At 40.0% G+C, this 16,150-nt stretch overlaps 1 protein-coding gene across 7 annotated transcripts in view; it reads right to left on the minus strand.

Annotated features, from left to right (window-relative positions):
- Nucleotides 1-166: 166 nt before the first annotated feature.
- SLC25A21 (solute carrier family 25 member 21) overlaps nucleotides 167-16,150 on the minus strand; it is a 496,250-nt gene continuing 480,266 nt past the window's right edge. For all 7 annotated transcript variants that reach the window (XM_084874941.1, XM_084874945.1, XM_084874940.1 and 4 more), the window contains 3 exons: nucleotides 5,937-6,118; nucleotides 5,033-5,085; nucleotides 167-1,739 (listed from right to left, as the gene is read on the minus strand). In XM_084874941.1, coding sequence (XP_084731067.1) covers nucleotides 1,678-1,739; nucleotides 5,033-5,085; nucleotides 5,937-6,118 — 297 coding nt within the window. In that variant the 3' untranslated portion in view covers nucleotides 167-1,677. The remainder of the gene's footprint in view (nucleotides 1,740-5,032; nucleotides 5,086-5,936; nucleotides 6,119-16,150) is intronic.

Below are 16,150 nucleotides of genomic sequence, written 5' to 3' on the forward strand. Positions count from 1 at the left end.
GCAAGAGTATTACCTGCAAGGATAGAAGGCAGATGTATAACAGACACATTCTTATTTCTCTTGTGTTTTTTCCCCCCTGCTTTTAATGACCCCTTTTTTGAATATTGGGCTGAACTATAAATTAAAAAACATGCTGGAAAGGATGTACAACTGAAGGCTGTGTATGTATATACAGTATGTCAAAAAGCCTTTATTTTTATACTTCAAATGCTCTAAATTAATAAAAAGTAATAATTATCATGTTATCTTTTATTTTTTTATTTTCAAAATGCTTTAATAACATAGCCTCATGGTACAAATATCCCATAGAAATAGTTAAGAACAGGTGTCACCTACAACGTGCAGATATTTTTGGTGACTTTTGGCTACTGGAGTAGCATCATTTAAGGAAGCAGACATAAAATCCTTTGGTTATATCAAGGCCAAGAAGATATATATTTTTTTTGGAGTGCATGTTAGTACAGGAACCTTTGAAATGCTAAGAATGCACTACTATTTTGAAACATTTTCCCTGAATAATACATATTTTAACACTGCAAATATCATACTCCACACCTGTAGCTGTCACCAATAACTAATAACCTGGCAATGTACTTTGCTTTGAATGTTCTTTTGAGAATGCATGGGTAAGAGTTCTGAATAAGGCATTTGGGTGCAAATACATACAGCACACATGGGCCCAAGAAGTGGTTTCAATTTGTGACTTAACATGAACATATTTCAGCAACAAAACTTGTTTTCAAAGCGAACTACGTGAAGAAAAGTAGTTTAATATAACTTCATGTTTTCTATTTGTCATAAAAGACTTAAAATATCAGAAGTTTAAAGTATGACCTTATTTAAGCAACAGTGCAAAATATAAAGTAGATTTAGGAAAATATAGCTGAGATGTGATTACTAAAAAACTGAACAGATTTACACCCTATATAATAAGAGAATATGCTAATTATCTGTTATGCTGTGAGGTGTAATGACTGACCACATAATGGATCACGGATCTGCAGGAGGGTGGGGCAGCGAACTACAAGTGGGCGGTGGAGAGCTACAGGAGGGGGAAGGACAGCAAGCTATGGGGGGGGGGGGCCGCCACAGGAGGGTGGCAGAGACCTCCTGATGCACGAATTCGTGCGCAGGGCTACTAGTTTTAACATAAAAGTGAACATATTAAAAAGGCATTTTAGTGCACCTTTAAAATACTTTATTTGTGACTTTTAAATATTATTTATGGAAGAGTTTAATTCTTAAAGAACTTTAAATTTTGGCTCAATTTTGTATTTTATTTCAAGCACTTCTTAGCCTCTTGGGGAAAAATAATGATCACTACAATAGATTTTCATTGTGAACCAAGGTAAATAAAACATAGGTCACAAAACTTATATTGCTTTTATGAAATATTTATGACTTCTACACTATTTTTTTCCATATTCAGTTTACATACCTAATTGCTTTATATTATTTTTTCTTACAATTTTATGAATATAGCCAAAACTACAGTCTCAAGTTATGTAGACATAATTTTTGAAATATCAAAATAGATTCTGATCTGAGGTTGTTTCCCCCTTTATAATTGTACATAAATGGTAATTTATAACTGTATCAGATTAGCTGATTGATCATCTCAAGGTGCTGGAGAGCAAACACGCATTATATCCAGGGGTAGAAAGACTTCATAGGCCATCACCAGTTCTCCTGAAGCCATGCATAGGAATATTCATAAACCAGCAGCATCACCGCTCCACCTGGGAGAGAAAAGGGCTGGCTTTTATCACAGTCCTGTAAAACGGTGCTGTCTCTCCCCCCGAGAAGTCCCATGCAACCCATCGGGCGGGGGCTGTTCAGAATCACCAGTTCTTGAGCTCCAATCTATAGATACAAAACTACTGTGGAAAATTCTCAGAGCAAAATCAAGACCATCTTGAGTCTCCAAATACATTTCTACCCCCCCCCCCCGCGCCCCCTTCCCCCCCCCCCCCCCCCCGCCACGAGTTTCTGTAACTTTCATCATTTCTCATCAGATTCCTTTCAGGCATTTTTAATTTTTAAAAGTAAATAAATATAGACATCTAGTCATGTAAGGGCATGTGGCTTTCCTGGGAACAGAAGCCTTCAGGTTCTTCATATGTAGGCAAAGGATTTATCTTTTCCAGCCCGTAATTAGCATTGTTGTAGTTGCACTTAAGAAGAAAATCTCTAAGATGGTGCTTGACGAATGAGGCTGCTTTCCTCGTACTGCTTTCAACTTGGATTGCAATGTGAAAAATAGCTTCTGAATATTAAAAAAATATGTGTTGCAAAACCAAGCTAGCTTTCAACCTCTTTTTGTTTTCATTTCTTTTATCTGCCTTGGACATATATGGATTGCACTTGAAAATTTGGTACCAGGATTGGTGTCATAAGAGCACCATTTGTCTAGGTAGAGAAGAGTTATATAACTGGCCGCAGAGAGGCTTGCTATGTAACATGTCAACAGGAACATGATACAGGAAAACAGGTACAACCCTGTTGAACACCTAGAGATCAGGAGAGCATTTGTATCTGGGCCACTTTGTGTTCTATGTAATGCAGTAAATTACACATGTTCTGTGTCCTTTAAGACAATCCCTATTTCTCCTTTCATGTCTGTATGAAAATTATTACAAAATAAAAATATGGACAAATATCCTCAGCACAACTCAGAGAAGACTTGGCTGAATGAACAGAAGACTGACTTCTAACAGAAAGAAAGAGAACTTGATTTTAGTTCTTTTGTACACACTGCCATATTCTTTTTAAAAAAACCTACAGGCTGCACATGTTTGTGTAACCTTATACCAAAGATAATTATCTGCCTGTAATTTTCATTTTTAACCCATGGAGATACTCTATGAGACCCGTCTCACTGCTGTAGCCCTCGTGGCGCTCTGGCAAGCCAGGAGGAACGCACTGCAGAGGGCTGTGGACATGTATGTCACTGCAGTGTTTACTTTTATTAACTATTCACAATGTAAGACAAGAACACACAGAATCGGGCTAGTTTACGGGCTAGTGATATCTGAAGTTTAAACCATAGACTTCAAGATTCTCCCTTCATGGGAGATACCTATCAGTAGCCACATGGAGTTGCTAAGGCTGTTATCAAAACAAGATGAAATGCTTCTCCGAAATGAAGAATGAAAATTCCAGGCTCTCTTGCGCGAGAGCTCTCCCTCTCAAAAAAAAAAAAAAAAAAAAAGAAAAAAAAAGAAAAAAAATCTTACCTTACCTTTCTCTCTCTCTCTCTCTCTCTCTCTCTCTCTCTCTCTCTCTCTCTCTCCCTAATATATTTTATTGATTTTTTACAGAGAGGAAGGGAGAGAGATAGAGAGCTAGAAATATCGATGAGAGAGAAACATCGGGGATGTGGCCACAACCAAGGTACATGCCCTTGACTGGAATCAAACCTGGGACCTTTCAGTCCGCAGACCAAGGCTCTATCCACTGAGCCAAACCAGTTTCGGCCTTACCTTTCTCTTTACCTGTCTTTTCTTTGAAGTTGGTAGGACTTGCATGTTTGGAATGAGAGTAAGGCCAGGTCTTAGAATGAGATTTCCAGTTACTCAGCGTTGTTTAGCTTGGATAGTATATCCACAACAACTCTTTTCACTGGATTTAACACCACCAAAACTCAGGATACCTCATGCAAAAACATTTTAAAAAGCCAACCAAACATTTGCATGCCTCTAACAAAACTTGGGGTCAGATTATTTAAAGAGTGTTGGATTAAGTTTCCAGTCAATTACCGTTTTAGTTAAACTCTCCAGGGTCATCACCCTTTCCAGGCCCAACCCCTCCTGAGGAAACTGGGTTAGGGCCAGTCTCTGATTTCCTCTAATGCTAGGTCTACTAGCAGGTTTTTACTGTGTGGTGAAGGAAAAACACTACATACAGAGAGAATTACACTAAATCACAAATATTCTTATCATTGGGTCCTTTCTTTTACAATCGGGCCAAAGACTAACAGAAGGCAGGTCTGAGTCTCAAATGTGAAGCAAAATCCACGCTTACATGCCTAGAAAACTTGGGACAGGTAGATGGATTTGGAATTGAGGAAGTGTTTTCTAAACACAAAAAAAGTGTGAACTATTTACCAGCTTCAATTTACTTTTTTCCTATATCCCAGTTTGGTAGAAATGCAGGTTCATGGGGCTGAGAGTTAAGGGTAAAGGTGCACATGTGTGCGTGCGGTAGGAGAGGAGGACATTGCGGTTAGCAGAGGACTAGGACAAGGAGAGAGGGGAGGAGGAGGGGCGGGTTCTAGGAAACATTACCAGGATGTCTAAGTAGGTGAGTGTGGCCTGGTTAAAAAAAAAAAAAAAAGTGTATACTTCCGTACTTATTCACAAGGCTGTTTATAATCCAAGACTATTTGCCCAGGCGGTTGAGTCTGTAGCAGTTATTTTCTTATCTATTGACATAGAGGCAGCTGACTCTCCCTGAGGGAATGGCAGCGGAGTGTGTGGGCTGGTGTCCTGAGGTGAGGCCCTGAGCCAGCAGCCTCCACCACCAGCCAGAGACCAGGAAGGTGCGCCAGGCTCACCTCACCGCGACTGTGAGGACAAGTGGCTCTTGCTGCTCATGGAGGCAAGGCTGCCTCTTTTTCTCTTTCTGAAATGAAACAGAGGCAGGAGCAAGAAGGAGCACCAGGAAAACTTTATCGGGCTGGGCCCTCACCCGCTGAAAATCCTTCCCTTCAGTCAGAAGCCAGCGTGTGTACGTGGGTGTTCACTCAAACTCCCGCGGGCGGTGGATCCTTTCCTATTGGCTTTGGCTTCTCTCAGCCTCCAGCAAGGCCAGAAGTAGTACCATATACACAAAGGTAGAGCATTTCTAATGGACACAGTGAGTATTGTGAACACTCATAGGCAACTCTATATCCTCAAGATTTCTGCCTTTCACAGTGGAATAAACTTTTATTGTGTTGCTGTTAGACACACACACACACACACACACACACACACAATACACCTAGAAATTAATAAAGAAGGAAGGATGTAAGTAATAAAAACATATTTACCTGGTCCAAGCCTCATAATCTTGGGAAGCAGACCTTTGTACAAAGCTAAAATCCTATAAGTGAAAAGAAAAAAAAGCAACATTCTTTTTCTGAAAATAAAATGGAGTTGTACCTCAGCTCTACTGAAATGCTAACTCAGTGTTTATAAAATATTTATTTGAAATTGTCTTGCTAAATAGTCTCTGCAACAAATTGGACAAGGGGAAAGACTCCATTAACTCTTCACTATCCAAGCTATGCTGATCTTGTCCAATCAGAAATATGATTTTCATCACATGATGGTTTTTGCTTTCAAGACAGCTATGTATATGGACAAAGTGACTTCTATAATTGAATTCAAAAGACCAAAAACTTAATCTTCACATAGGAAATATTATGCAGATTAGATCAAAATAATAAAAATCACTTGTTTACTTAGAATAAGATTTAAGTAAGACTTAAAAATTTTTTTGAGCAGCAGAATAAGGCACATATTTTAAATTTTTAAAAGAAAGATACTTTCACAGAACTCTCATGTTTAATTGTCCCAGGAGAATATGTTTAGGTGACATTTTGATTAGATTTACAGACCGAAGACAATGACTCCCTGGCCCATGTGTTCATAGGGCATACCATATACAGTGACATTTTATGCAAACTGGCAAGCAACAGTCACCTTAGCATTCTAAGGCAAAAATGCAGCATGTTGCACAGTGGTGGCTCACGGTTCTTGACGGTATAAGAATGTTCTGCCAACATCTCATTTCTACATTATCTGGCAAAGTTTGTCATCTACTCCCCAGAGCTTCTCAGACACACCCCCAACTTAGCAGGGCTCAATGGCTCTCATCGTAATGGCAGTAAGTATAATGTGGTCTGGACAATCCTTGAGGGCTGCTCATTTATTAAGTTAAGAGTGTGTTACCCTTCTTCCTGAGAGACTGTGGCCATTGTTCTAAAACAGGTTCTGTACTTGATCTCTCCAGGAACCGGCTGAGGCCCTTGAATCCTACTTTTGGCAACATCGAAAGGGATGTTAATGACTGAGGCTATTGTGCCCGAGAGGAGACCGATCCCGAATTTTCTCAAAAACTCCAAGGTTGGGTCCTAGAAGAAAAGAACACAATCACAGGAAGGGAAGCGGAAGCCCCTAAGTCGGCTAAACACCGAGGCCATATAGATTTAAGCAGAGCCCCGCACCCGGCACCCTCCTGCTATTCCAGCGGAACACATTAGGACTTCCTAGGCTGGAACTTGTTTTCTTGACGATCCCATTGGCCGTGTTTTTACACATGGTCTAAATTGCTGAAGTACACATTTCCTCACACAGGATTTATAAACACAGTTCATAAAGAGAGACTGGTATGGCATATGGGGATGATTTGTATAATTGGGCTTCACAATGTACTTAGTATTACTGTATCAAAACAGGAGAAATCCAAGCACACTATTAGCTAATTGGCCAGAATATTTTACAAATGACAGCAACTTCCACCATGAAGCCTACTAAAATGCTCATTTGTGTGCGGACCCCCAAACGTTAAATTAAATCAAGGCTACTCTCGGTCTGCTCCCATTCCCCTCCAGGTTTTTTGCATTTATTTTCACGTGTGGCTGATCCACTGTACTGAGAAGTGCTAGCTTCCTGTTATTAACAAACCAACTTGGGGAGGCCGCAAAGCAGCCTGTGAGATTCTGTGCGTTATAAACAGTAGTAAGTCACTGGGCTAATTGGCTAAAGAATTTACAACCTATTGTTCCCGAACCTTATTCTTCCTTCCTAACAAAGGAGGAAAAGGAGAGAGACGAGACACAGAGAGAGGCTGGAGGGGATGGGGGTGTGAGTGAGAGAGGAGGGGGGAGGGAGGGGAGAGAAACATTTCTTCTTTCCATTTAAATTTAAGTCTTTACCAGTTCCTTCGGTCTGATTTGATTTTCCACCCCTCCCTGCTCTGCTTTCTCACATCAAAGTATTTAATTAGGTCTTCTGTGGGAGTCCCTTTTCCCTCAGCTTATTTTCGTGCCCAGTGAGCTCACATTATGCTTTGTTATAATGAATTTTCTGGGAAGTCCTCATTATGTTTTCAGACTCAGTTCTTGCCCTGGAGACAGGTCACCTCACATACCATAAGCTGCTGGCAGAGACCCCCCCATCTGTCCCCTACCCTCCCTTTTGGTCAAGACGTATTTCAGAGGTGTCTGTACAGAGGAACAGTTCAGGTTATGCCACGATACTATTTTATCCAGCAGGAGAACTAAAAGGGGGAAACATTGCTGCTTAATTAAAAAAAAAAAAAAATCAGGTCTGAGCACGGCATGCCTCTAGTTCTATGCAAGAAGAAAACTCCTGAAGCTTTGAAATTTTCGGCTGAACCAAGAGCCAGATGCCATCACAGAAACTCCTATGTGGCCAGATATAAAAAGTGAGAGGTTCGGTCATAATTCTTGGATCCAGGCCATACAGGTGCCGGTAGGTTTAAAGGGATTTAAAAATCAACAGGGTGTTTCAACAGGAAAAACAATGCAGTGAGTGCCGTGTGAGTGAGGTGTGTTTAAATAATCCCCTTCCCCTCACTTTTTCTCTTTACAAGGAGAGAAAAATGCCTTTATGTTGCCCTTCTCCGTTATGGCACAGGAGCGGAACTGGAGCTCCGGAGGGCAGTGGATTCAGGACCCGCTCTGGCTGTCTGACTCTGCCCAAGTCCCACAGAGCCTGGAGTGTAGAAGGAATGTTTTTAAAACCTGCCTTACCTTTGAACTGTATGACTTTTCTGAGGAATAAAAACAATAATAGCAATAAAAGTCCTATGGGTGCTGTACAGCCTGGCAGAAAATGGGTAGTCTAAAGACTGAAAACATCCTGTAATAAGACTCTCTCATGGTGTCTCTGGTGCAGCCCAGCTCTCTTTCTATTTCAGTTGAGGACAAGAGTGAGCAAGGATGGTGTGAGTGCCCATTGTCCTGGGAAGTCCAGGGAACTTGTCACACATCCAGCCTCTCCTATCTCCCGATGCGTTTGCTGAGGATGAGAAATGCAGGTGAAGGTCCTGGTGCTTGAGACTTTGTTGGAGACCGAAACCTAAAGTCTCCAAGCCATCCTAGTATCCACAGGCACCATGTCCCGACTCTGTGCTTTCTATACATTTCCCACGGTACTTCCCAAATCCAGCTCTGCATCGGAATCACCTGGGGGCTTTTCAAAAATATGGACACCTGGGCCCAGCCTCCAACCTACATTGAGTTCCCAGATCAGATTCACCTGGAAAAGTGCCCAAAAGTTGTTTAAAAAGACTTCTGAAGCTGCTATGCTGAGCATCCATGTCTGGAGTCACTGATTTTGATATTGCATGCAGACGAAGCAGATGGTCAGTTGCTCTCCTCTGGGCATTCTAGGAAGGAGAAGTCTTCTTGGGATGGCCAAGAGGTAGAGACCATGCCTCTGAGACCATGGTCTGCTTTATGTAGCAACTTGGCCTGGGGGGCTGCTCAGTTTGCCTCAGCTTCCTTTGCTACATGTCGTCTACTATCCTGAAGTGAATGCGCCTCTCAAATGCCTCTCTTCTTTGTCCCCTTCATGCTACTCCCACTTCTCTGGCTTTAGTTCAGATCCCATCACCTTCATCGGGTCTTGCTTAATCCTTGCTCTCTATTGTCTGTTCCTCTCAGGGCCACCAGGAGTCTATGTTTATAAAAACAGAGCTGCTTTGGGTATCTTTATACTCAGAGACCTCAGTTCTTCCCCACTGCATGGAGAGGAAAGCAAAGCTCCCCAGTTGGCCTTTAGTTTCTTTCCTACAATATGCTTCCATCTTATCTTTGTAGCCTTACTTTCTAAACCTTCACCCCCAAACCCATACTATGGTCACAATGGCCAAATCGTAATATCACAAGTTTATACCAAGCTTTTTTCTAATTCCATGCTTTTCTTCAGACTGTCCCCACAGCCTAGAATGGCCTTCTCCCTCATATTCACCGACAGCAGGGTCCAGCTTAAATCTCACATTGCCCAAGAGACTTTTACGGATCCCTGTCAACACTGATTTCTCCTTCTCCTGTTCTCCTGAAACACTGTGTGAGAATAATCATTGTCCTTGCTATGGTTCCGTTTGTGTTTGGTTTGTTTTTGCTGTACCTGACTTCCCTGTCGGACTGTGAGTCAGCACAGCATAGAAGCATGTGTTATTCCTCTTTATGTCATCTCTTGCACAGTGTATACAGTAGGAACTAAATAAATATCTGCTGATTAGCCTATCACCATAGTTATTTATTTTTACAGAAACAATGAGAATTAAACTTAATCTTTAATCACCATTTCTCAAGACTCAGTGTCTTTTAGTATGAAAATGAGCCCCTAATTAGAATTTTACATCTCTGTCTTTCTGTCTGGAGGCATTAATATGGGGGAATGAGAAGAGATTGGGCAAAGTGGAGTATTTGAGGATAAATGAATTATTGAGAGTCTCGGGTCACAGAGCCGGGCCTGTGTTGCTCAGTGACTCACAGAAGGAACCATAATATGGCAGACTGACCAGAGTTTAGCAAAAGAATGCAACAGGCACAGAGTAGATCCTGTAATATTACTCTCTGGGCTCTTCTTTCTTACACTTCCTGGTTTCCACGCTTGTAGGGAGAGGGAGGCACCCATTTGCCTCAAGAAGGAGGATTGTTTTAGCAGGACTACAAAGAGAGAGAAAAGGTAACATTGGTGGTTTTGGTTTTCAAACTAGGCTGTTCCACATATTAGCCAGTTAATTCTCATTATCTTTGAGATAAGAATTATTACTATTATTCCTATTTTACAGATAAATATACTTAACCAAACGGTTAAAGCATGAGAAGGGAATTTGAGTAAACTTGAGACTGCCTTAGGGCATACTTTTTTTTACTGATACTTCAGAGGGTCAGCGGGTGGGCTGGTGGAGGCGGTGCCAAGAGCCTCCTGAAATTATAAGCAATGTGTAAATGGCTTTTCTGGAGAGAGTGTCTATAGATTTTATCAGGCTCATAAAATTTAAAAACAACTTCATGAAACCATTTCCCCAACCAATAAATTTAAAAAGTAAGAAAAGGGCAGTGCAGAGTAGAAAACAAGGGGGCTGAAAATAGGAAGGCTTCATTTTTACAGGGGTTATCAGGCAGTTCACTTTAGTGAAAAGGTTTCTGCCCATGTTTCGCTCTGGAGTCAGATTACTCAGGCTTCAACTATATCTGTCACCCCAGTGGTGCTCAAAGTGTGGTCCCCAAAACACCATTATCTATCGGTATCATGGGGGAACTCATTAGAAATGAAACATTGGGGTTTTGCTCCAGGCCTACTGAATCCAAAACTCTGGGGGTAAAGCACAGCAATCTGTGTAAACAGTCCTCCGAATTATTCTGATGGATGCTAAAGCCTGAGAACCACTGCTTCACTGAAATTATGGTCCATCTCCTTGGATCCTTGGACCCAATAAGAGATGCTCCAAGAGGCTCTGGATGTGCTGGGCTTTGGTGGTAGCAAGGCTTTGTTTCTTTAAGGCTGTAGAACTAAAGGCAATGCTGTTAACTGTTTAACCTCTCCTAATCCCAGCTCAGTCCAAAGCGAGAATACAACATCTGTGAAGTTGTTGGGCCTCAGTGATACTTATCACAGAGTCTGGGTCATTCTGTGTTGACTATCAGAAAATCACTCCAACATTACTGTCAATACCACAGCTACAAACAACAACAACAAATTAATAGCAAAATAAACTGGAGCCATAAAATAATACACATGTAATATCTGTAATATTTTTCAAAATTTTCATTATGAGAAACAATGGTACTGTTAATAATAGTTACTTATTATAAAAGATAATGTAACCTACAAAAATATTCAAGACATATATATTATGTAAGAACCCTAGGAATTATGTATATAACAACATTTCACAGACAAAGGCATGAAACAAGTCAAAGACATGGGTTAAGTCCAAGATCACACTGATTATAAGAGGTAGAGCCTGGATTTGAACTCAGGTTCATCTGACTCCCAATAATATGTGCTCAATTGTTACATCATATTGCTTTTCATCCATAATTCAATAGATATTTATTGGATATCTATATATGCCTGGTCCTACCCTGGGTGCTAGAGTTGAGTGTGAAGGTAAATGGTCCAGAGAGGAGATGGAGGTGGGTGTATAATCAAGTACTACAGTACAATGTAATGAATACTAAAGTGGAAGAATGAGTAAAGTGCAGGGGAAACATGCAGTGGAGAGAAGGAAGTTACTCCTGGACTTTCACTGTCAGTGTCCTGTGTGACAGTACCTAGCTTCTGCCTCTTAAAAATGTGGCCATGCCCAGCGGATGTGGCTCAGTTTTGAGTACCGGCCTATTCCTGGTCAGGGCATGTGCCTGGGTTGTGGGCTCGATCCCCAGTAAGAGGTGTGCAGGAGGCAGCCGATCAATGATTCTCTCTCATCATTGATGTTTTTATCCCTCTCTACCTCACTCTTTCTCTCTCTCTGTAGTAAAACAAACAAATAAACAAAACAACACACACAAAAATAACAAAACAAACAAAAAAAAACATGTAGTTACTTGTTGGGTGCTCAGGAAGTTAAGAGAAGACATCTCATTATTACAAGTCACCATGCTTTAGCTGAATGGCCGGCCCTCTGGCCTTGAGAATCTTGTTACCTGGAATATAATTTTACCCTTTCCAGTAGTTTATTTTAAAACTGGAAAAAGATGATGATAATGCTAAGACACTCACTATGTGCCAGGCTCTTTGTTAAGCACTTTCTATATATTGAAGACTCACAACATCTCTAAGCAGATGAGGTAATTGAGGCTTACAGAAATTTCCTACCTTCAAGGTGATATAATTTTGAGTTAGTCAAAAGAGAGCCAAGACTTCACTATTTAGAAGTGAAGTGTAGCCAAAATATTGAGGAGCCCTGAGACTGTCAGGTATCAACTAGTAGAACTAGAGGTATATAATATGTTTACCTTTCAGGACTTTAGTCTAATAATTCAACATCCAAGGGGATCATCTCTTAGTCCAAGGGGAGATTTAAGTGGTAGAAAATAAAAACCTAGTATCACAAGGTTAAAAGTGACCTTAGAATGTCATCTAACCTAAGGAGTGACATCAACAGGTTGGCAGAGTAAGGAGCCTTGGGTCCTCTTTCCTCCCACAAACATACTGATTCAGTAACAAGTCATAAACAAATCCTCCATGTGAGAAATCTAAAAATTAGTTGGGAGTTTCCTGTACCTGGGTGAATACAAAACTAGACTCATGGACATTCCCACCAGAGTTCCCACCCCAGTGTAGTGCCATACAATCAGGAAGACTTTCAGTGATAGAAAGTTCCCAGTTTCTCCCAGGGGAGGGAAGAAATTGGTTTGTATGTCCAGAACCTAAACTTTCCCGAGAAGATTCCTCAAAGGACTGGCTTCTGTATTGCCAGGCTTGGAGCTCTGATGGGTTTGGCACAGCCTAGCCACCTGTGGGAGAATGGAGATGATGACATGAGCTGGTAGATGGCATAGGTCCTTCCCTCTGCTTAACACAGAGTAAGAGGGTAAAAATCCCAGCTTGCAGCTTCCCTGTTGTTCTGTGCACCCAATACCCAACTTCTCTGGTGCTTCCCAAAGAAATGCCATCTTTCTTTCCAGTTTTGAAGTCCTGATGGGACCATTGCAGTCTAGTGACTTGGGGGAGCACTGAGATGGAGGTCTGGACTGGTAGACATCATAGCTCCCCCCTTGCTCAGAACAGAGTGAGCAGACACAAAATAACAGCTTCTTGCTTCTTCCTGAGGGAGGGAAAGAGCTGGCGCAGTCAGACTGAATCAAGACAATCTTCTCCTTCATGAAGATTTTCTTCTGTATGAGGCCAGTCCATGAAGAATGAGAAAGATGCCTGCCTTTTCTAATGTATATATACCAAGACAGAGACACAAAGGACCAGGAATAGTCAAATCAATCCTGAGAAAGAAGAATAAAGCTGGAAGTATCACACTTTCTAATTTCAAAACATATTACAAAGCGACAGTAATCCAAACAGGAATAAAGACAGATGTATAGACCAATGCAACAGAACAGTGAGGCCAGAAATAAATCCAAGCACATATGGTCAGCTGATCTTGAACAAAGGTACCAAGAATACAAAATGAGAAAAGGATAGTCTTCAACAAATGGTGCTGGAAAAACTGTATATCCACATATAAATGTGTATATCACATTTTCTGTATCTATTCATCTGTCAGTGGACATTTGTATGTATAACATACATAAAAATAAACTAAAAATGAATCAAATACTTAAGCATAAGACCTGAAACCATAAAACTCCTGGAGAAAAGCATGTGGGAAAAGTTTCATGATATTGGTCTTGGCAACGATTTCATGACTATAACACCAAAAGCACAGGAAACAAAAACAAAAATAGACAAGTGATACTATGTCAAACTAAAAGCTTCTGAATAGCAAAGGAAACAAAGGAGTAAAAAGATATCCTGTGGAGTGGGAAAAATATTTGCACACCATATATCTGATGAGGCATTAGTATCTAAAATATATAAGGGAGAAAGTAAAATGAAATATATAAGGAACTCATCCTCAACTCAATACCAAGGGAACAAATAGCAAGATGTAAAAATAGTTAAAAGACTTGACTAGATACTTCTCCAAAAAAGACATACAAATGGGCGACATGTATTTGAAAACTTCTCAGTGTTACAAATGTACGTCAAACCACAAAGAGATACCTGTATATTGTTTGTGGGAATGGAAAATGGTGTAGCTCCTATGGAAAACAGTATGAAAGTTTCTCAAAAATTAAAAATAGAACTATCATATGATCTAACAATCCCACTTCTGGGTATTTATCCAAAAGAATTGAAATCAAGATTTAAAAAAGATATCAGCAACTCCTATGTTTATCACAGCACTATATCCAAGGTGTCAAAAACAACCTAAATGTCCACTGACAGATGAATAGATACAGAAAATGTGATATACTCATACAATGGGCTATTATTCATCTTTAAAAAGGAGAAAATTCTGCAATATGTGACAACATGGATGAACCTTGTTCATTAGCATGAACCTTGAGGACTCTATGCTAAGCGAAATAAGCAAGCCACAGAAAGACAACATGTGGGAAATCACAGAAATTCCATTTATATGAGGAATCTAATAGTCAAATCCATAGAATCAAAGAGTGGAGTGGGTAGCCAGGGGTTGGGGAAGGGGAAATGGGGAGTTACTAATCGATTGGCTGAAGTTTCATCTATATAAGATGAACAATCTCTAGTGACATTGTACCAATAGTCAACAATAACATCCACTTAAACTTTTGTTGAGAGCAGATCCCATATTAAGTATTTTTACTATAATAAAATAAAAGAATTTTTAAAATTGATAAAAAAAGTCACATAGTCCAAGTAAAATATTTAAGATGGATCACATATTGATTATATAAATGGATATTAATGTTGATGAAAAATCTATAGTTATTAAAATTCCAACTGTCATCAATCAAAAACCTTTCTTGGTTCCTAACCCACATTATGCATAAGCATAAACTATTTTACTCTAATTTTGTTTTGCTCAATTTCAAGGACAATCAACTGTCACCATTCCTGATGTAATCCATCAAGATTTAAAAACCATTAAAATAGCCTTTTCGCGGAAACCAGTTTGACTCAGTGGATAGAGCGTCGGCCTGTGGACTGAAAGGTCTCAGGTTCGATTCTGGTCAAGGGCATGTACCTTGGTTGCGGGCACATCCCCTGTAGGGAGTGTGCAAGAGGCAGCTGATAGATGATTCTCTCTCATCAATGTTTCTAACTCCCTATCCCTCTCTCTTTCTCTCTATAAAAAAATCAATAAAATATATTTAAAAAATAGCCTTTTCTTCCTCATCTTTAAAAATACAGTTTCCTTTAAATATTTATTTCTAAGTAGTACATGTTATTTCCTCATCTACAGATGAATTTTACTCTTTTCTTTTAAATGTTTTCCAATTTTTCTCATAAAATATGGAATTTATAACTAAGCTGGAGCTGAGTAGCCTGAAATGTTAAGGTATATTACATGCATTGATAGCAATATGCTAAGCGAAATAAGCAAGCCACAGAAAGACAACATGTGGGAAATCACAGAAATTCCATTAAATATTCATAGTTTAACAAAATAATAATTCCTCTGCAAACATTTTAAGGCTGAGGTTAATATTCCATTTTATAAATGAGAAACCTGAGACAGAGAGAAGATATAACTTAGCAAAAAGATTTGGCTAGTTGATAAGTACCAGGTCTCATATCAGAACTCTCTGGCTGTTTCCATCACATTGTGATGTTTTCGTGAATGCAGAGGTGAAGAGCTGTATTTACCAGCCTGCTTCAGGATGATTGATGTATTTCCCTGACAGGACATATTATTTATAGCTTCCCCAAAGCTTAACAAAAGACACTAGTGAATGATTCTAACATGTTGGCAGTCATGCTATTTCACAACTTATAAAAATTCAGTGCAAGGCACCCCGTCATCAGAAATGGGGTTATACAACTCAAGATAATAACATTCAATACAGTAGATATCTGTAACCAATTTAACCATTTAATCCAACTATATAGCCAAGAGCTGATGACAGCACCAGTAATGTAAGGGCGTGGCACTTAAGGAGTTAATATGCAGAGAGAAAAGATATCTTGATCCAAAAAAAGCATATGCCTCCCTTTTCCCTTTCCCTGGCTTTGATGCCTGGCTTAGTGGATGGCCGGCTGGCTGGCAAGCTATTGTAGATAAACAGAGAATCTTTGCCCATCTTGCAGGCCGTTGTGATTAAGGTTTGGCGTCTTTAAGAAGATATTCCACACAGAGACATGCCAGAAGGAAGATGGGGAAGTAGGAATTGTTAGTTAGTGAGGACCAGGGTATGAGGGAAGCAGGCAGGCCAGGAAGCCTGATGCTTTCTACCAGGCAGCATTGAACAGAATTCATTGAAAGGAGTGTGGCATGGATATATATATTTACATATATATAGTCTTTGAATCTTCCTACCTCATGTCAGCCCAAATCACATTTCCTCTGCTCTCTGCAATTCACTCACCCTTTAATTATTCCTGGTACCACAGCAAATCTGAAATCCTCTCTATTTTAG

The sequence above is a fragment of the Pipistrellus hanaki genome (genome assembly GCF_964339955.1).
Source record: "Pipistrellus hanaki genome assembly, chromosome: 1".
NCBI classification, from domain to species: Eukaryota; Metazoa; Chordata; class Mammalia; order Chiroptera; family Vespertilionidae; genus Pipistrellus; species Pipistrellus hanaki.